Source organism: Rutilus rutilus (assembly GCF_951802725.1).
Source record: "Rutilus rutilus genome assembly, chromosome: 19".
Lineage (NCBI taxonomy): Eukaryota > Metazoa > Chordata > Actinopteri > Cypriniformes > Leuciscidae > Rutilus > Rutilus rutilus.
Genome location: NC_140232.1, coordinates 28,660,881 through 28,682,918, shown reverse-complemented (window position 1 = coordinate 28,682,918; position 22,038 = coordinate 28,660,881). Strand labels below are relative to the sequence as shown.

Sequence of the window (22,038 nt, the reverse complement as noted above, 5' to 3'; positions counted from 1 at the left end):
ACCTTGCTCCCTGTCCACCCACCGCCATCTGCAACGCTCGGCTTTGGACACACAGCTTGGCATTTTGTCCGGGCTGGCAGTTCACCGTGGCAATAACCAAATGTGCCCCTGTTCCTTACAGTTGTCAGAAAAACATACATAAAAAGAGTGACAATCACGAGAAGCGTGTTTGTGTGTTACGACAGTAGTAGAATAACTCATTACCTTGCTTTTAAAGACAAAAATCTGTGAAACTGTGATTCACGGCTGCCGGTGCACTTTTACACAACAGACCTATAAACTACAAGTTATATAGAGAAATTTAGATTTAGAAACAACATGACCAGCTCTTCTGGTTAGTTTTGTTCATGAAACGAAAATAGTTTTTACTTTTTACAGGAATGTTTATGTAGCAAATAAAGACAAGATGAAATATCACCATTTATGGAAAGTCACTTGTCCAATTAAATTAGTGGAGCGAAACAAACTATTTGTATAATGAATATTATATAGTATATAGTACTTATTATATGTTATAGACATTTTTATTTTAATATGCAGTAATATGCAGTAATAGACATTGCATATCACAGTTGCATGCAACTGAACATTGTTTGGAAAATTTGTAATGACTCAGGAATGAGGAGAAACACTGTTTGGAAACATTCTATAAATCTTTTTGTGACACTGATATTACTAAAGCCTTTTTTCCAGACAGATTGTATTACAGATAGTGACATGGATGGCTTACCAAGCCAATGCTCTCCTGTTATCTTGCCAAATCCTTCACGATAGGCTTCCCAGTCACGGAAAAAGTTAACAGAGCCATCTTCTCTGCGTTGAATCACCTATAAAAAGACAAGTTAGAATGTCATTGTTGTACAGTTAAACTCCTTTTTATTAATCACCATGCAGAGGTGATTCGTGCAATAGCCCCCTATACAACAGGAAAATGAATGATTGTCATTTCCACAGCGTTAATGCAAACTGGAACCTCCCCTGATTACTTTTGCCTTGTGGTGTAGTTACAATATACTATATTGCAAATACTAACCCCTGACCCTTTGGGCTAAACTGCCTTTATGGGGGATGCATGATATATCATTACCATATCAGGCTGATATTAGATTTTCTTTTTTATTCATCAAAATCAGTTTGTTTATATATAAATATAAATAAAATATCACAGTTTAATTTGTTATCTCTCTCTCTCTCTCTCTCTCTCTCTCTCTATATATATATATATATATGTGCATATGTATATATATATATATGAGATTGATAAAATGTTGCTACAATATATATCAGTTGATATCAAACATTAATTGTGCATGCATTCTCTATTTATTTAGATTACATTTAGATTTGCTGTTGTTTAACACTGAAACCACTGGCCAGAATCTGTGCATCCGTCATTTTTGAAGTTACCTTTCAGTATTGAATGAAATACATATATTCACATTTCTCTGAGCTTGACAAAACACGCTCTAGGATTGTATGTGGTGTATGTGATGTTTTTTTTTTACAAGAACGCAGTTCTACAATATGATGCCTCAAAAAGCTGTTTAGGTAGGAATGTCATAGATTTTGGGAACATATAGGTTTTGTGACCATTACCAGACAGGCGAGTACAGCATCTTATCATTATCTTATATCAACCCTCTGTTCACTTCTACTTAAAACCAGAAAGATAATGAATCCTAGTGTTTCAGTCTCTAGGTAGTTAACACACTGTCTCTTTCCTGCAGGTAGATCCTTTGTCTTTGGTATGCAGATGTATTCTTTACTCTTAGAGGAATGAAAAGGAAACATGTAAATTGACTGGAGATGGATATTTCAGGAGCGCGGTACAGAGGACGAGTGTAGAGGGGTCGGGGTCCTCATGGGAAAGGTGACGCATATGTGGAATTCAAAGTGAAATTCAGACACTAATTGACTCCTGATCCCTTTATAGAAGATTAATCAGGCAGGCAGTGGATCAATGGCTGTTGAAAATGCCAGCAAAGGAGAAGACTTGCCATCAATGTAAATGAGCCAAGCACAGTGCCCTCCTCACATGCTCACCAGTGCTTGCCAAGACGAAAACACACATTCCTCCAGGGACAGTTCCCACAGGGACATCCTCACCTAAACAAGACAGGAATCCACCTTCCAACCTCAATTAGAAATATTACAATTATGAACCTGTTTATGAGATGACAGAGATGTCAATGTGTTTGTTTCAAATAAGGCGCTCACATGCGTTCTTATGTTACTTACAAAGAATAGTTTACTCAAAAATGTACCTTTTGTCTTTGAATACAACAGGTGATTTTTTTTTCCAATCAATTTCTTTCTATGAACAAATTTGTAAAATTAGTTTGGCTCTATCTGATTATAGATATCTTATTATTTTTTAAATATGAAATATTCTATTATATATATATACACACACACATACATACATGTACACAGTATATGTGTGTGTACGTGTATATATATATATATATATATATATATATATATATATATGTGTGTGTGTGTGTGTGTGTGTGTGTTTGTGCATTATATCATATTTTGAAGTATTAAATATTTAATATTTTCTACAGAGCAAAAAGAGTGAATTTTTACCAAGCAATTACATTTTGTGAACAAATACATCAACAATTTTATAATTATAATTAATATTTGTTACAATTATTCTAAATAATACATTTTTCACAAATGTATCAGATTCTTTTGTAATTTTTAAATATTATAACTGTTATGAATTATTGCAAGATAGCAATAGATAAACGCAGAATTAACGATTTAAAAAATGTATCAGATTTTTTGTATTTCTAAATATTATATTGCACATTGCACCGCGCAATGAATTGCTATGACGCGTGAAAATCAAGTCACCGCTTGAAGCGCACGCATTGACGTACTTGCGTTGGAGTTTGTTTCAGGCCTGAATGTACTGAAGGTGTTTTTTTCCTCATTAGATGAGTTTATGTTTAGCTAAGGTGTTTTATGTGCGATGACACACAACATATAGATTCTGAAGAGAAGACCTTTGACTGAGACCTCCCGGGCATGTGATCTTAGAAAACACAGCTGCTCTCTCAATAAAACATGCCAACACTCTGTGCAGGTGCTTTGGGCTGCATTCAAAATTAATGGATGTGGCTTGACTCTGAATAAATCCTTTCATTGGTTCTTCTTCCAACCCACAGAGCAACCAAACATTTTTTAATTATTCACCATAATCTCTGTAAATGAACACTGAGTCACCTCGCAGTGGGCTCACTTAATCTTTATTGTACCTCGAGTCTAAAACAGGTAATTAAAATACAGGGAAATTTTCATGTTCCGATAAATATTTCATAAGACCTGCTTTGAATATTCCCACCGGCGCAGCATGAGCAGAATTCAAGCAAGGCGGCATTTAGGTGTTGGAAAATCAGTTGCATATTTCAGGTGGGCACATCCCGGGCCATTCCGAGAGGGAATACTCATGGGGGGGGGGGATTGGGGGCTTTACTGTGAATATCTCAAGCGTGAATAATAAGTGAATATCCTAAACATTAATTTATTGTGAATGTTATACAGTGGTGTGAAAAAGTGTTTGCCCCCTTCCTGATTTCTTACTTTTTTGCATGTTTGTCACACTTAAATGTTTCAGATCATCAAACAAGTTTAAATATTAGTCAAAGATAACACAAAATAATTTTTTTAAATGAAGCTTGTTATTATTAAAGGGTTAGTTCACCCAAAAATTTAAATTCTGTCAGTAATTACTCACCCTCATGTTGTTCCAACCCCGTAAGACCTTCGTTCATCTTCGGAACACAAATTAAGATATTTTTGATTAAATCTGAGAGCTGGCTCACTCCTCCATAGACTTCTAGGTGACCGAAACTTGCTGGCCCAGAAAATGTATTAAAGAGATCGTTAATATAGTCCAAGTGACTACAGTGGCTCAATCTTAAGTTTATCAAGCGACGAGAATACTTTTTGTGCGCAAAAAAACAACAAAAATAACGACTTTATTCCACTATTCATTTCCTTCTATCTGGGCCTCGAGTTAGTTCACGTAGTGTTTTTGCGCAGCGCGTCTGTGTTACACGTCACCACGTAGGCTCACTATTGGCCGACGCTGGTCATGTGTGTGATGCGTGTGACGTACAACACAGACGCGCTGCGCAAAAATACTACGTGAACCAACTCGAGGCCCAGAGATATACTTAAGATTGAGCCACTGTAGTCACTTGGACTATTTTAACGATCTCTTTAATACATTTTCTGGGCCAGCAAGTTTCGGTCACCTAGAAGTCTATGGAGGAGTGAGCCAGCTCTCAGATTTCATCAAAAATATCTTAATTTGTGTTCCGAAGATGAACGAAGGTCTTACGGGGTTGGAACAACATGAGGGTGAGTAATTACTGACAGAATTTTCATTTTTGGGTGAACTAACCCTTTAAGGGAAAACAAAATCCAAACCTACATGGCCCTGTGTGAAAAAGTGATTGCCCCCTAAACCTAATAACTGGTTGGGCCACCCTTAGCAGCAACAACTGCAATCAAGCGTTTGCGAATGAGTCTTGCAATGAGTCTTTTACAGCGCTGTGGAGGAATTTTGGCTCACTCATCTCTGCAGAATTGTTGTAATTCAGCCACATTGGAGGGTTTGAGCATGAACTGCCTTTTTAAGGTCATGCCACAGCATCTCAATAGGATTCAGGTTAGGACTTTGACTTGGCCACTCCAAAGTCTTCATTTTGTTTTTCTTCAGCCATTCAGAGGTGGACTTGCTGGTGTGTTTTGGATCATTGTCCTGCTGCAGAACCCAAGTTCGCTTCAGCTTGAGGTCACGAACAGATGGCCGGACATTCTCCTTCATGGATTTTTTAGTAGACAGCAGAAATCATGGTTCCATTTATCACAGCAAGTCTTCCAGGTCCTGAAGCAGCAAAACAGCCCCAGACCATCACACTACCACCACCATATTTTACTGTTGGTATGATGTTCTTTTTCTGAAATGAGGTGTTACTTTTACGCCAGATGTAATGGGCTTTTGTCTCGTCAGTCCACAGAACATTTTCCCAAAAGTCTTGGGGATCATCAAGATGTTTTCTGGCAAAAATGAGACGAGCCTTAATGTTCTTTTTGCTTAGCAGTGGTTTTCGTCTTGGAACTCTGCCATGCAGGCCATTTTTGCCCAGTCTCTTTCTTATGGTGGAGTCATGAACACTGACCTTAACTGAGGCAAGTGAGGCCTGCAGTTCTTTGGATGTTGTTGTGGGGTCTTTTGTGACCTCTTGGATGAGTCGTCGCTGCGCTCTCGGGGTAATTTTGGTCGGCCGGCAACTCCTGGGAAGGTTCACTACTGTTCCATGTTTTCACCATTTGTGGATAATGGCTCTCACTGTGGTTCGCTGTAGTCCCAAATCTTTAGAAATGGCTTTATAACCTTTTCCAGACTGACAGATCTCAATTACTTTCTTTCTCATCTCAGCATGATGTCTAGCTTTTGAAGATCTTTTGGTCTACTTCGCTTTGTCAGGCAGGTCCTATTTAAGTGATTTCTTGATTGAGAACAGGTGTGGCAGTAATCAGGCCTGGGTGTGGCTAGAGAAATTGAACTCAGGTGTGATAAACCACAGTTAAGTTATGTTTTAACAGGTGGGGCAAACACTTTTTCACACAGGGCCATGTAGGTTTGGATTTTGTTTTCCCTTAATAATAACAACCTTCATTTAAAAACTGAATTTTGTGTTTACTTGTGTTATCTTTGACTAATATTGTTTGATGATCTGAAACATTTAAGTGTGACAAACATGCAAAAAAAAAAGAAGAAATCAGGAAGGGGGCAAACACTTTTTCACACCACTGTATATTATATATATATAACATTCAATAATAATAATAATATGCAATATTAATATAATATATACATTAATGTCTTCGGGGCTACTAATTTGTGCGCAAATATAATTTTTCAGCAAATATTGGTTACTTGTGATCAGGGCTTAAAAACGAAAAAAAAAATCAATCGGTTCACTCCGAGCAGAATCGATATTTTAACGTTTCCGTTTTTGCGTTCCTCGTTAAACATTACCGTTCCGAAACCGGTTTGATTAGATAAAATACCGGTTAATAACGTTATTTTAATTTAGCCTATACTTTAAACAAATATGTATAAATAAGACTAATTTTCACTCAAAAATAAGATAACACATGATAATTAAACTTGAACATTTATTTCATAACATTGTTAAAACCACAACAGAAATACCTGTATTAATTACAAAGCATAAACAGCTGGAAAAATATTGACCTGTTTTACTGGACCGTTAGACAATCGAAATTGGCACTCTTATGGCTAATTCTTTTCTGAAGAGTGATACAATTATTTGTACCTATTATTATTATTTTTATTTTTTTTGCAACACGAATTGTTTTAGAAATTACATGATATAAAAATTATATAAACTGGACAATCATTGCTCTTTTAATGCACCGTCAACTGCTAATTTCAAAGCAAACACTGCGCAACACTGCATAGTGCACACATAAACAATTTCATTCTGCGAAGCACGATCACTTAATGCAATAACATTGTAAAACTACAACAAATTTTCTACTATTTTTAATACAAAGCATTAAAAGTCTATAAAGAAAACATTTACCTGTCCTGTTTTTGGCTACCTGAAAGACTATAGAAAAAAATGTGCGATAGTTGCTAGCACTTATACGAAATCCATAAACTTTTTGAGCTTAAAGTCCGTACTGCTTGTTTAAACGTACGAAAAGAATGTCCTCCAATACCTGTGCATTCATTGAAGACCTCAGTGGGGAAAGAATGTACTTGAGGCATGAAAATGCGCGCTCTACGCTGACTTGCGTTACCGGTAGTGCAATTGCAAGTTTGTACAAATCGTCAACGTCACAATTCTGAACTACTAAATTTATGATTGGTCAATGGCAAATTAAAATATTAAAGAGAACGATAAAATAACGTTATTAACCGGTTTATAGTCATTTTAAATAAACGTTTCTGTTCAGAACGATTAAAATTGATTTTGTTTTCGGTTTCGTTTTTGTTCCTGTTCAAATTTCGTTCGTTTCCGGTTTTCGTTTTCGTTCCTTGAACCGGTTCAGAGCCCTGCTTGTGATTAATATGATTAACTGACAGATCATTAATTGAATTGATTGACAGTAGTAAGGATGTAAATAAATCTGAGAACTGTCTTCACCTCTTGCTGTTGTGTTCCTCTGTGCGTCTGTTTCCTAATACTGGAGCCACACTCCAGCTGATCCAGCTGTCCCAAAAGCAATTTCTCCTGTTACAATGAATCTCCAATGCCAGCAGAGCACACAACAGCAGTGGTGAGTCCTTCGACACAGATGAGGTTCAGCTCCAGGTCGCTGCATCGGGCCACGAGCGCTCGCGCACTTTGTCTGACGGACTAAACGCAGGCGGATGACCTTGTTGTCCCACAAGAGACGAGAACGAGATGTTCTTCTGTTTCACAATTGCCAAAGAAGACTCCATATGTGCAATTCAGAGAGCCGGAAAATCTTACCTCCTTAAGAGTCATGTGCTCAGAAGGAGAAGCAGCCTTAAGAATCGTCTTGTTATCTCTTAATTATCAACGCTTCAATTTGCGGCACTACGGCAGACGGCACACAGCCAGGCCCGGGGGAGTTTTGAAACACCTCTAGCGAGCTGGTAAAAATTAATAATTGTTCTCAAAGGCTGAACCTCCCTCATATTAGTTGAAGTATTTCATTTTCAGTCCATGTAAAAGAGGAAGTGTGTGAAAGATTAAAAGGAAAATGAGATTTGTGTTGAATATTCAGAAATGATGGAGTGTTTTGGTTCCCCTGAGCGAATTAGATTACGAATTTATTTCACCGTTTTGAAGCCGGTGGCTCGGTTTAATTCTAAAGAAAAGGAAAAGAAGTGAGAGTTTATTGGTCTAACAACAGTTCTATAATATCTGATTTATCTTTGGGAGTGCAGGTAATGACCTCGGTAATTTCTCAGGAGATATCCCTTGTAATCTTCTTCATTTTTCATTGTTTTGCTATGTTGGTTCGAGGTGAGAAGTAATTCAATTGTTCACAGGATAACCACAGGCTAGATAAGACATTGGGGAGACCAGGGCTTGCTGTCACAATTTTCTCACCAATGAATATTTTTCAGGGAAGGATCATTTTTGAAAGCCAGTTTCTGGTTAGGAACATACATTAAAGTTTTGGCTACAAAAAAAACCCCATTTGAACATTTACCCCGTTATTATTGCCTAGGGAAAAACGGGCTAAGTTGCCACAATAGAACCTAAATAGACTATTAAAGGCTTTCAACCTAAATTATAATATATATGATACACGTCTGATATTTTAACATAAAAATATCGTTATAAATTAAATGACTGTCAGCAAGGGTGTAGGACTACACAAAGAAGATTCAAAACACAGAGTTGAGTAAAAATCCATAAGATAATTCACAGAAGGTTCAGACTGACGCAACTACACACACACTAACTTAAACATAGACCAGATAAACACTGAGTGAAGGTGAGGAAATAATATTACACATGGTGATGAACTAAATGAAGAGCAGCTGTGATGATGATGATTAGTTACCATGGAAACAGATGAGTGGCAGGAAAACTCGAACAAAGGAACACATGTGATAAATGAAAGCAAACAAAACGAACAAACACTGATATGTATCGTGACAATTACAACACATAAAATGTGATAATTGACATTAAATAGTTGACTCTTATCTTATCAGTTGTGGTTGATAATAAAACAATTCAAAGTTATATATAACTTCTGTCATAACTATTGCAAAATAAAAATAATAAATGTAAAAAAAAAAAATATGTAAAAAAGATATAGGCCAATATATATATATATTTTTTTGGTATAAAATTTATCACACACACAAAAAAAAAAAACCTTAAGACTTAAAAATAGTTATTAATAAAAATAGTAATTATGAGAACACTTCCATTTATGACAACTAACCCCGGTCACCCTCAATCTAGATTGCTAAAACTGAATGCAAAAAACGTGTAGTGGTTTCAGCAAAAAAACTTTTTGACCAAACGCCTTGGCACTATATTTGATCAAGATCACGAGCAGAAAAACACAGCTACACCATGATGGGTCATGTACAATTTAGCCGCCTAAATGAAATGCATAAAAATATGCAAAACGGGATCTTTAATATCCACCGAGTGACAGCAAAACCAGAAAGAAATCAATGACCTTCTATTTAAAGAGCAGAAAACACCTGCAGTTAAAAATATCCTAAACTTCACATGCTATTTACCGTACGTGCTGCAAAATCTAAGAATAATGTCACATCTTTAGGTAAACAGCCTCTCCGAGCTTATAGTGGAGCATTTGTGGGCTATAAATGCTGCAGCAGTGTGGGCTGTTTTTCACCGGAGAGTCGCTAGGTACTGGCAGGTTTGGTTTCATATTGCTGAGAGCAGAGAAAACAATCCTGCAGCAAAAATAACTGAAATCAAATCATGTTGTTCGCTCATATTCCCCATTGAGACTCCTCCCGCAGCCAGCAGTTGCACAACAGACCGTTGGTAACAATCTGCTGGGCTGGAACAAGAGAAGACATTCAGTGCCAAAAAACACGACCCCCTCCTGTCACTCTGACAGAAAACAGAGTCTGACCACACTAAGGGCAAAAGGGTGGAGGATTTGTCAATGGTCTCCCCGAGGGCTGTCAATCAACCGAGCTATAAACTTGTGGCGTCTGCACCTCTGGTTGTACTGGCGGAGTGTCAGAGATGGTGATTGAGCTCGCTTGGAGCTCCACAGACGTGTCCTCTTCATAGAACAGCGATATTGTCTCTTATATTCATGTAAAATTAAAGCAAAATTGGTAGTGGTACATTCCAGTGAGCAGTGCAGCTGAATAATTAAAGTCCCCATGAAATCAAAAAGAAAGTTTTCTGGCTTTTAGTATGAATATGATAGCCTTAAGGTTATCTATAAGCTAGTGTGCTCCAAAACAATGACAAAATTCGCATTTAGTAGATATAAGCGTTTAAAACGTATAGTCTCTCACATACGGCGATATGGAGCGATGATTTTGATGACATCACTGTTTTCCGTCCAATCAAATGCTCTCTAGAATCGGAAGCGTCCCGCCCCCTACACTATAAATTAACACTGAAGCTGTGGCTGAAATCAGTCACTCGTTCACACAATTACAATTTTCTATATGGTGAATAATGCAAAGTGCACTATATAGTGGATAGGGAACGATTCAGACTGAACGAAGTCTGTTAGTGTCTGCTCCAGTCCATAGACACGATAACACAGAGCGGATCATATGCGCGAGTCGGCGCATACCAGAAAACCTATCGGACCCATTTGAATTCTACACAGAATGCTGTATTTTAAAGTGATATGGAGGAGATTAGGAGGAGAAACAGTTCGACAGACTCAACATTACAAACAGCATGGACGAGTAAAAGAGATAACACCAGCGCCAAGCACTAACATAAATTACACACTTTTCAAACTACACATCCTCAGCATGATTGTGTTCACGGTTTTACTTTAGTAACGGTTTCATATTAAATCTAAAAGGGGAATGTATTAGACTGTGGCTGTTGTAAGCTGTCAAATGCGGCTTTACAGATCTCAACAGCTCTGGCCAAGCTGTAATATAAATAAATAAACGCTATTGGCTATTTTAAAAAAGGGGAGGAGCTGCTCTATGTCCCGCCCTATCTTTCCTGTTTCAGTGGAAATTACATCAACACATTGAATAATGCTGCGAGGCACTTCATTGGGCCTTTAAATAAATTAATATGGTCATATTAGTGATGATAATATTAGTCATGTCACCTAAATTTTGATTCACAATGTATTGCTTTTCTTTACATTTATTTAATACTTTGACCCTGGGTTAACATCCTTATTTGCATATTTGCAGTGTCAGTGTCATGTGACCTGCTCAAGCATTGCGCATCCTCATATTACACATTGCCATCTATAATATCAAGTTTTTTTCCTGAATGGACATTTCGGACTATAATGGTAAGAATGAAACGTTTTCTTCTTCACTCCAAATGGTGCGTTTTCCATTGGCGTTTGACATTTTTCTCATCCACCGCTGAAACAAATGTTTAATGTTTAATGTAATGTAAACTGTTTAACATGTTTGGCCACACCACAAAAGCGGTGCTAACCCTGATTCAGACCAGGGTTTCATAACACGGGGTTAAAAGCGGTGCTAGACCTGCTTCTAAAATCTAAAGAGTGAAACGTTCCTTTAATCAGGTTAAAAGCGAGGTTTAGAATGACAATAACCCAAGGTTAAGGTGGACACTTAAAGTCAAACTTTTGTTAAAGATAGACAGCTCAAGCACAATGCCAGACATTTGTCAGGTGTTACATGATAAAACAAAAGATATACTGTTCAAAATAATGTATTTTGAACTCTGAGTGTTTGATCAAGACTGTTTACCTTGTAATCTTCTTTTGTATTCTGGCATATTGTAGACATGAGACTGAGACTGATCCTTTTTTAAAATATTTGCTTCAGTTTGTGAAGTTGCTGTGAAATGGTTCTGAAGACATAGTTCTCAAGTCTTCTGAAGAAATAAGATACTATACAGCAAAAAAAAAAAAAACTTTTTCTAGCCAAAACATAACTAAAATACAGCACATGCTAAATATATGTGTTGTAAATAGTGCAGTTTAAGGATTTTAAATTTGAAAATATATTCAGTTAAACCGTAATAATCAAATTTGAACCGTTAAATCAAAATAATATTACAAAAAGCAAGAAAATACAATTTATAGTATTAAAATAAATTATTTTGGATAATATAAATATATTTAGAAAAATGTTTTTTTAAATATAACTAACTAAAACTCAATGACAAATCTTTCATATAGGACCAGATGATTTAAAGCCATTACAAAAAAATGACTAAAAGAAAAATCTAGCATCATTTGTTTGCATACAGTATGACATTGTGACTTTAGTGTCCAGATGCTTTTTGGAGCCACCGTATACTTAGTTCAACAGTCACTGCACTATTTGCAACTGTAAAGAGATTGAATTCATAAAAGAGGCACAACAGGATGAATGCTAAAAATCCCAGTCTTTTGTTTAGTTTATGGAGCAGATTCTGCCTCTTTCTGGAGTCGTGCACAGTTAAAATGGAGCATGATGTCTGCCGCATAACTAGAATTTACCATGAAAACAAAACTTTTCCTGAACCGAAAGCCAACTGAATGCACAGCGCCTTTGAGACACTTCTCTATAAAAGGCTTTTGGCAACAGTGTGACACCAAGTCATTTGAAATGACGTCAAGAGTGAGTGCAGGTCACACTCTGAGTGCTGACCCTTTCCTTCTCTGCTTCTCACTAACACTATTGCTCTAAATTACAGTGAAAACACCAGGAATGAAAACCAACCGCAGTCATTTTCAGACAGATCACACAGTATCTATACTGAACAACAGTTTTATTCTTTATCAAGGCAGATACACAGCTTGGCTCCCATAATGCTGGGGGAAAAAAAAGAATAAAAGACAAACAAAATGTAGCATTTCTTTCATGCATGACAAATTAAACAAATTGAAGGGGTGGATTTCAGACCACTACACGTTCTTACTGATACTCAAGATATTTAATCAAGACTGTTAATCTTGTAATCTTCTTGTGTATTCTGGCATTTGTTATCGTAGACTTTTATTATAGACCTATCGTTATTTTTTTATATTCGCTTCAGTTTGTGAAGTTGCTTTGAAATGGTTAGTAAAAAAACAACTCCTATATCATTCCTTGCACTGCATGTTTTTTTTTTTGTTTGTTTTTTTGTGGAACACAAAAGCCACAAAACCCCCCCATCACAATATCATAGAAATAGTTCATGATATTCCAAGTCTTCTGAAGACATACTATATAGCAAAAAAAAAAATATATATATATATATATATTTTTTTTTTTTTTTTTTTTTTTGGGGGGGATAATATTATATCAAATGTCAAAAAACTATATGAGGAAATATAACTAAAATGGAATTGAAAATTCTAACAACATTTTTGGCCATTTTTGTTTACATTGAAATAATAATATGTTGTTGTTATTGTTTTTTGCAGTGTGGAATAACTTTTCCACACAAATTCCACAATTTTTTTACAATTTTTTTTTAAAACAAAACATTGGTTTGGAACAACATGAAGGTGAAAAAAAACATTTCAAGACAAAACAAGCTCAAGAAGTAGTGTTTGGGAACACACATAATAACCATAAAAATATGTGGGTTATCAGTATTAAACAACATACAACATAGACTTATGTGTCGAATCTGTGCCACAGGTTGCTTGTGACCCTGATACTCGCTCAGCGGCTTAAGGTCAAGCAGTTAAGCTGTTTGGATTACCCTTTATGTCATGTAGTTTAAGTACATGGAATGAACAGGTTCTTAAATGATCTACGCCACCTGTGAAGGACCACGCTTCTTACTTCCACAATTCACAGCCATGTAATCCTGTCAATGCTGATAAACTCACTAACAAACACATCTAACCCGATCAGTGCCAAGCTGGACTTAAAGACCCAACGCTCACTTCTGATTGGCTGCTAAGGTTATTATCAGTCTGCTATCTCACGCCGTGTGCCAACTGTGCCACCGTTGCTTATGAGATCAGGGTTGTTGCCACATGACTGAGAATGTTCACTTTGAGACATTGTGTTCTGGTAAAGAACCTGCAGTACATCATGAAGAAAAGACTCAGGAAAAGCTTTCAGCTACCTTTTTCTACAAGTCAGAGTTTGACCTATGCTGCTGTCTCTTTTAGACATAAACTGAAACAGTGAAAAAATGTACTCTACTGCAGTGCAAGACACGGCTTTCGGAGTCACATTTCTGAATTCTCTTTTGCGACATGCAATGGAAAATGTCCTTTAAGTGAGAGAGAAAAGGAGAGAGAGAACATATTCTTTTTTTTTTTTTTGGTTTGGTTTTAATGTCAACACGTATTAGGGTCACTCCAATAATACAGCATCTTTGCATGTCCCCGTCATAAAGTTAATATACCAGATGAAATATTGAATTCCCATTTTTAAAAGAAGTACATCATACTACTTGGTTTTCTTTCATCGCATTTTCACCATTAAATGAACATAGAGGGTGAATTTTAAATCATTTCACTAGTTTGGTTTGAGCAGATGTCGGAAATGGCATGGTTTTGGTGGGAAAACAACATCACGGACATCAGTAATAATTCTAAAATATCTGCTGAATATATGTTGTAAATATTGCAGTTTAAGGAAATATATTTTTTAAATTGAATGTATTCCGTTAAACCTTCATTTGCAAAATAATATTACAAAATGTACTTCAAGGAGCAAGAAAATACAAATTCCAATCTTAAAATACATTTATACAAATGTATATTTTTTAAAATATATTTTAGATTATATAAATATACATTTAGAACAATATATATATATTTTTAATTACCAAAAAATATATGAGGAAATATAACGGATTTGATGTATTTATTATATTTACATATTTTAAAATCTATATTAGCAATATATTTTTGGCTGTTTTTGTTTATTTTGAAATAAAAATATCTTCTTTTTTTGCAGTGTGGGATGACTGTGTTTAATGAACAAATTGAAATTTGTTTGCTGCATAAATATTCTTCAGAATTTCTCCTGAAGTAATAAAAATAAATAACTACACTAAATTGGATCAACGATAATTCTGGGGTGGTGTTAGCTGCCAAATTTTAAGCTGCTGAAACTTTTTGGCAAAAAAAAAGAAAAGAAATGCTATAAAACATGAAAATAAGAGAGAGAAAATATGCTAAAAATATGAAACACAACTTTAACATATTGTGTACCAGAAATGGTGATAATGAGGATTACAAAATGACCCAAGCAAATATTTAATCTAAACAGACTGATAGTGTTTGTATTATATAAAAAAAAAAAAAAAAGGTTTGAATCTTTCTTAATAAATTTCCAATGCAGTAGCTTACTGTGCATCCAAAGTATACACTTTGCCATATAATCAAATCTATAACCTCAGTGTTGCTAGCGGCATGATCTACTGGTTGAGCTGACAAAATCTGTTCAAACCAACAACATTTTACAACAATATCCATCAATCAATCAATCAATCCCACAACCTCAGAGTTTCACTGTCAAATCGGACACCCCCAATTAAAATGTCCTGAAAATCCCACAAAGGGACAAAATTAAGATGGCTACAAATAACTTTTACAACCTTTAAAGGGTCATGCAACTCCATCTATTGTAAACCGCAGAATAAAAAATAAAAAAAAGTTCCTGGCATCTAAGATGTAATACCAGACAGAGTAAATTCAGCCATTCTCATCCCATTGTCTTTCAGTGTGAGAGTGTAAATTGATCCAAACACACAATACTGTCCAGAAAATACACTGACACTTCAAAGGGCCGGGCTCTCGGAGGCCAAAGAGCCATTTCACACCTAATCAAGTCAGCCCTTAATCCAGGCTGGGCCTGTGCAGATAACACACTTTGAAGTAAGGAGGTCCACTGACGGGAAAACTCACAAGTCTGAAAAAAGGATTCCTTCGTTCAGGCTCATACGTGCTTATTCCGGTTTGCTTCATGGTTCAAGTTTGTCAGGCTCTGCAGTGTCATCATTGAAAATGTCCCTTTTTCTTCAAACTCTAACTGTGCTAAACAAAACTGCAGTTTAATTTCAGCCCTGTTTACACCAGGTATTAACATCAGTCACGGGTAATCTAATTACACTGGTCAGCCAATCAGACGTGCTTCTGTGACTACTTATGACATCCCCCTCGACACATAGCATATATAAACAGATCTTTAGGATGTTAGACCTGACCACCACTGAAAAAGGTTTTAATTATGATCAAATTGTGACACACTATAGCTGTTTACCCATGTATTTGGTGCTTTCTGTTTGTGATCACCGAAGCTGGAATATTAATGCAAGATATAAATGAGGGCTAACAAAATGAGGGTTCAATCTTTAAGAGCCAGACGTGCCATCATTTCAAGTAATTTCATTTTCAGTATAAAACTTTGGCAGTAAACATCTTTTAAATAGCTGAAAGGTTGATAAACTCCAAGCATAATTTTGCAAATACACATTAATAATGTTTAATATGCAGATTGTGTGGTTAAATCAGGAGAGAGTTGAGTCTCCATTAAAATCAATGGGACCATCTGCAACCCATCAGTGATTTTACACCCTCTAATGTGGTTCAAATTGAACTGTGGCACTGGACGTTCAGACTTCCGACACTAGAGAATCAATAAACGGCAGTCGTGCCGTGAAGGATTGCACAGATAGCATCTGTGACAAACTCTTGTTCAGATTCCAGCTGTGCCATACACCATTTTCCAGCCCTTACTTAATACAGATCCACAACTATGGCAATAAATGTGTGCTATATACTGAAGCAGCACCGTATATATGGCACGGAAATAGTGAGTAGTGCAGCCGAGGAGTTTGATAAGCGTAAAATGACTTCTAAGACTGAATATCTAAGGTGAAGTTTGTGTAGCCAAACACGGTATCTGTAAAGCACGGCGAATGGGGCCAGATTTCAAGGGCTTACCCTCTAATTCTCAAGGTTAACATAGGCGTTGTCCTGTTATCTGGACCACATTAATCATTATATGAGATGTGAGCTATATTGGGAGAATCATTGTGTGCTTGAACATTATCGCAGGGGTGTCAAAGAGGATTTTTTTATTCTTTTTATGAATAAGAGAGGCAAATACAACTGGGATTGGGTTAAGTTTTGTGAGAATCTCATGAAAAGGCCAGAATATATATAGGAATAATGGTTGAAATGCATATTTATATAATTTATAACTGATTAAGAATAAATGTGTGTTTACACACACTTCACGCTAAATGTATGTGGACGACAATGCATGGTGTTTGGTTGTACGTTTGGCCATATTTGAACCACATTAGAGGGTGTAAAACTGCTGGTGGATTGCAGATGGTACCATTAATTTTAATGAACACTCACTCTCTTCTTATTTAGCATCACGATCTCCATATTAAACATCATTTATATATACCGTATTTTCCGCACTATAAGGCGCACCGGATTATAAGGCGCACCTTCAATGAATGGCCTATTTTAGAACTGTTTTCATATATAGGGCGCACCGGATTATAAGGCGCATATAGAATAGAAGATACTGCAGTCAAATGTTTGACTGGGTTTGCGTTATGCAGTGGTCACCAACCTTTTCAAGCCTAAGATCACATCCAAAGTCCAAATGTAAACCAAGATACCTTGTTTATACTCGACGCGTCCGCATGAGCGCGAAGTTAATAAAAAAAATAATATCCGTCTGCTCAGGCAGATTCGGCTTAACAGCGCGCGTGCCTCTGAATCCGAAGATGCATGACTTTGAGCCGAATCTGCCCGAGCAGACGGATATTAGTAGTACATCTCATCACACCGGCACCCAGTTTGCGCGTCTAAATCAGTTGTATGGTCTGTTGTTCAGTCTAAAACAAAACAGTTGCGTCAAGTATAAATGCCTCGTCTGTTTGGGGAGTTGCGCGCGCAGTCAGCGGAGGCTCGCGCTCCGGTGTCAGGCGAAAGTATAAACAAGGTTTAAGTCAGCGGTTGTTTAACAGACGTTAACATAAGGCGCCAGATCCATATATAAGGCGCTCCGGATTATAAGGCGCACTGTCGTTTTTGGAAAAAAATAAAGGCTTTTAAGTGCGCCTTATAGTGCGGAAAATACGGTAGTATTTACATACATACACGTACATGATAGATTTAGCCCTAACCCTAACCCTAACCCTAACCCTAATTCAAAAAACGGTTGATTGAATGTTTCAATAGCCAACTGTTGAACGAAACTGTTGAATTAATGATTCTAATCACTCACTCATAAAGATTTTGTCATTTGTTCCCACCGACTGGCATTACATTTTTACGGTGACCGGGAGGGTACATGTTCGGTTATTTTAGTTTTTACGTGGGAGCGAGATAATATGTTCTGGCCACGAGATATTAATTTGTGGGAACATCATATTAACTTGTGGGAACGTCTATATGACGTGACCACAAGATTATTTTGTCGAGGTAACGAGTATCCTGGTCAATCAAATTTTTATTTTAACAATTAACAAATTTATTACACACACACACACACACACACACACACACACACACATATGAATAGAGTTTAAAAATGATAGCTCTATTCATGTGATGTTAGCAGGTGTGTTAACAAACACATTAACCACAGAGAAAAGTGAGAAATAACTTAACAGAATTGTAGAAACCATTATAAGTCCATTTCATAAAACATCGGTCCCGCTGGGAAGGCATTCAGAGCTTGAAGAAAGCAAATTAATCGCATGAAAATGTACGTTCTCTTTGAGAGTGGCCCATGTAATAACCTTAACCCCAAAAAAACCCCACACAAACAGCATGCCGATTCGCTTTACAGAAGAGGTAAATATTTCAAAGGAGCCACTTTATGTGCCATCCTCTGGCCATGTATAATAGATAAAGCATTTCATTTCACCTGGCCACCTTTAAAACATCGGAAATTATACAGCACATAATGCTTTTTCAAGAGTGTTGTGATTACACTTACATTTTTCAGAAAAGGCTAGCGCAATCTGCACGAGGAATAATGCATTTTCCTTTCTCCGTTGAGACCAGCCTTACAATTCCAGCCTGTCTGTAATCATGAGAAATCATTACTCTCTGCTAAGATCAATGCCAGCGAGAAACCGTCTGCCGCTGTGGCGTGCGGCACTCGGCCATTTTGAAACAACCTAGGGGTAGCGCTAGCCGGCTGAATATAAATAGAGCAACCTTAAGAATCGTTAGACCTCCAGACCTTTAGTGGTCATGCAAAATTCAAACCGTCAAGATGGAAGAAAAAAGAGAAAGATACGCTGAGACTTTCCCCCCTCTGGCAATAATGTTACTTTCAACTTTCATCACCTTTTAAGATCTGCCATCAAAAACCACCCCCTTTCCCCCCCTCCCTCCCTCCCTCCACATCTCCAGAGTTGCTCCTCAAGAGTTACAAGGGGAGAAAAATGCAGCAATTAGTGGAGATCCGGGCCAGAGACGGCAGAGAAGGAACGATTAAGCTGCGGGAGTTTGGGAGTGGGCCGCGGTGCTCCGGTTGAAACTTTTCTGGGTTTAAATTGAAATTAGATTGATATATTTCATTCCGTCTGCCATGCCAACAAAGTAAGACGCCATCGCTGGTGCAATTTCCTCTCAGATGCTTTGATTGCCGCTCGTGTCAGGCCATCTTTCAAAGAGCTTTCTCTTGATGGACTCCCTCGACTGAAGTCTGTCTTTAGAAGAAAAAAAAAGAAAAAACGATTCACGAACCGCCCCGAGACTGCGTCTAGGTCTGCTCTATTTTTGGTACGTTCTAACTCTTACACGGTTAAATAAAAACAACTAATTTCCAATATGCTGCCCCGGGTTTAAACAAACTCACAATTCAATCATTGTGTTCTCACCCTCAAGTCATTCCAAACCCAGAGAGGGAGCGATGCTGGATTGGTGAACGAGTCATTCTTTTGACTCTTCAAAGAATTCATTGAACCAGATCACAAAAATTATCTCAATGATTCTTTTACAAATCTGACTCACTGAGTTGACAGGTAACAGATCACTTGAGAAGATTATCAGTAAATAATGATTTGATTTTTATATCTTCTGTATCATATGGCTTCAGAGGACTATGAATATAAGTTATATGGACCACTTTTATGGTGCGTTTGAAAGCTCCAGACCTCATTTTTTGTGATTGCATGGACTACATATTATTTATATGCAAAATATAAAATTTCTGTTTTTGTGTTCCATACAAAAAAAAAAAAAAAAAAGGTTTGGAAGAACATAAGGGTGAGCAAATGATGACAGAATATTCAGTTTGGGGTGAACTATCCTCTTAAAAGCAGTTTAAAATCTTAATTAAAAAGGCACATGAAATAATCATCGAAAACAACAGAAATGCATCCAAAGCATTTTTATGGGTCTCCTAAAAATAAAAGCAATTCATTTTGTGTCCCAAAAAGCAAAACAACGAGGAGGACAGCACTACTTATTAAAGCGCCTCAGGGGACTTTTTTTTTCCTTCTGGAAGTGCATTGTTATTTTTGACAAATAGTACAACGAGAAAGCTTTTGACAGATGGAAAAAAAAAGTTAAAAAAATACACAAAGAAACAAATCAATGCATTCAAGCGCAAAAAAAAATCTGAATTTCTTGAAAAAGTGCTTGGGGGGGGCGGGGCGGGGCGGGTAATTGTGGAGGAAACAGTATGCACCCTTCAGTGTTAAATGAGCTTTGAAGATCCACATTTCAGCTGTGCCATCTGACAGTGCGGATGAGATCACTAGCTATTAGGAAACCAGAGGTGAGAGGCTGACCGTCAAAAAAAAAAGAAAAAAGTAAAACAATACTGGTGTGAATGATTTTGTATGACTTTCATTTATGTTTATGGTACTTGCTTATCTGTAGGTGGACGAACACTGTACTACACTACTCTTGAGAGCATTTCCTGCACTGTATCTACAGTGTCGTGGCAAAAGAAATGACATTTTAGCTGAGCTGGATGTTTTAGATAGACTGAATTGATTGTGATAAGAGAGAAAGACTGGGTGCCGCAAAATAAAATGACGACTCTACAACAAAGTAGACTCAAAACTCAGTCCTGAACATTTGAGTTGTGTGAATCAGTGTGAATCAGTATAATAGCTCACTATGAAGCAACAGATGATTCTAATGAGCCAGTTAGTTTGAATGACTTGGTTAAAAATCAGTCCTGTACATACAATGCTGTAGTCTGTATAGTCTTTTCAAGTCTGCATTTGATCAAAAACACAGTAAAACATTAATATTGTGAAATATTATTACAATTTAAAAGAATTGTCTCTATTTTAATATATTTTAAAACTGTAATATATTCCTGTGGTGACAAAGTTGTATTTTCAGCATCATTACTCCAGTCTTCCGTGTCACATGATTCTTCAGAAATCATTCTAATATGCTTATCAATGTTGAAAACAGTTATGCTTTTATTTTCAGGATTCTTTGATTAATAGAAACTTCAAAAGATACTTTTTTAGCAACATTATAAATATCTTTATAAAAGAATTCTAATCAGTGAAATCAGTGAATCAGTGTAGCAACTCAATGGAAAGAGATGTTTCTTTTAAACCAGTTATTTTATATTAATCAGACTTGATTGGTTTAATCAGTCTATTCTCACTGACTGAATGAATCAATAAAATGAATAATTTTAAAGGCAAGTGAGGTGAATCTGAACAGACGGTGCTTGAAAATTACCTACTGAAATTCCTTTAAACACAGTCATTGTATCATTCACATACTCAGTGCGGATTCTTTCAAGTGTCAAAACAGTTAATCATAGTTCATTCAAATGAAAACAACATATAAAATACCAGCATGCAGACAGGCGCTAGTTTTGCAGGCTGATGGAATGTGTGAGGATGTGAAGTTCGTGCCACTTCGCTTTTCTGTTTCACTTTTGAGTAGACATTGACATTCTGTTCACAAGCTGCCAACAGTGGTTCACATCACCCTGACTCATTGTCACAGTTCCTTTTTTGCAGCCAGTATGCTATGAGAAAGACTTTTGGGGTGAAGATATATGTAGTAGGTTGTGTTAATCTGATGAAAACAAACGCCCAATACTGTAAGTCTCTGCCTCTTTGCTGTTGGTCAGAGTATTTAGGAGAGTGGTGTTCAGGAACGTGCTGTTTGGGGGCAGAATGCACCTGTGTGCTGACAGAGGTAGAACCGGGACATTATTCCAGACATGGCTGACAGCCACAGCTGCCTTCCAGATGTTTATACATCTGATTACTGCATAAATGAAGTATCTGCTCCAATTAACCACAGTTTGCCATCGTTATTTGTAGTTTTAGAGGATTCTAGCTTTTTTCATTACCCCCATGTGCTCTTTCTCCCCCTGACCCTCTCTGCCAGTCTTTCTTTCAATTTCTATATGTATATGAG

The 22,038-nt window shown here is 36.8% G+C and overlaps 1 protein-coding gene across 3 annotated transcripts in view; it reads right to left on the bottom strand.

The window, feature by feature from the left end:
* fibcd1a (fibrinogen C domain containing 1a) overlaps positions 1-22,038 on the bottom strand; it is a 116,500-nt gene that overhangs the window by 37,171 nt on the left and 57,291 nt on the right. For all 3 annotated transcript variants that reach the window (XM_084389213.1, XM_084389212.1, XM_084389211.1), the window contains one exon: positions 731-827. In XM_084389213.1, coding sequence (XP_084245339.1) covers positions 731-827 — 97 coding nt within the window. The remainder of the gene's footprint in view (positions 1-730; positions 828-22,038) is intronic.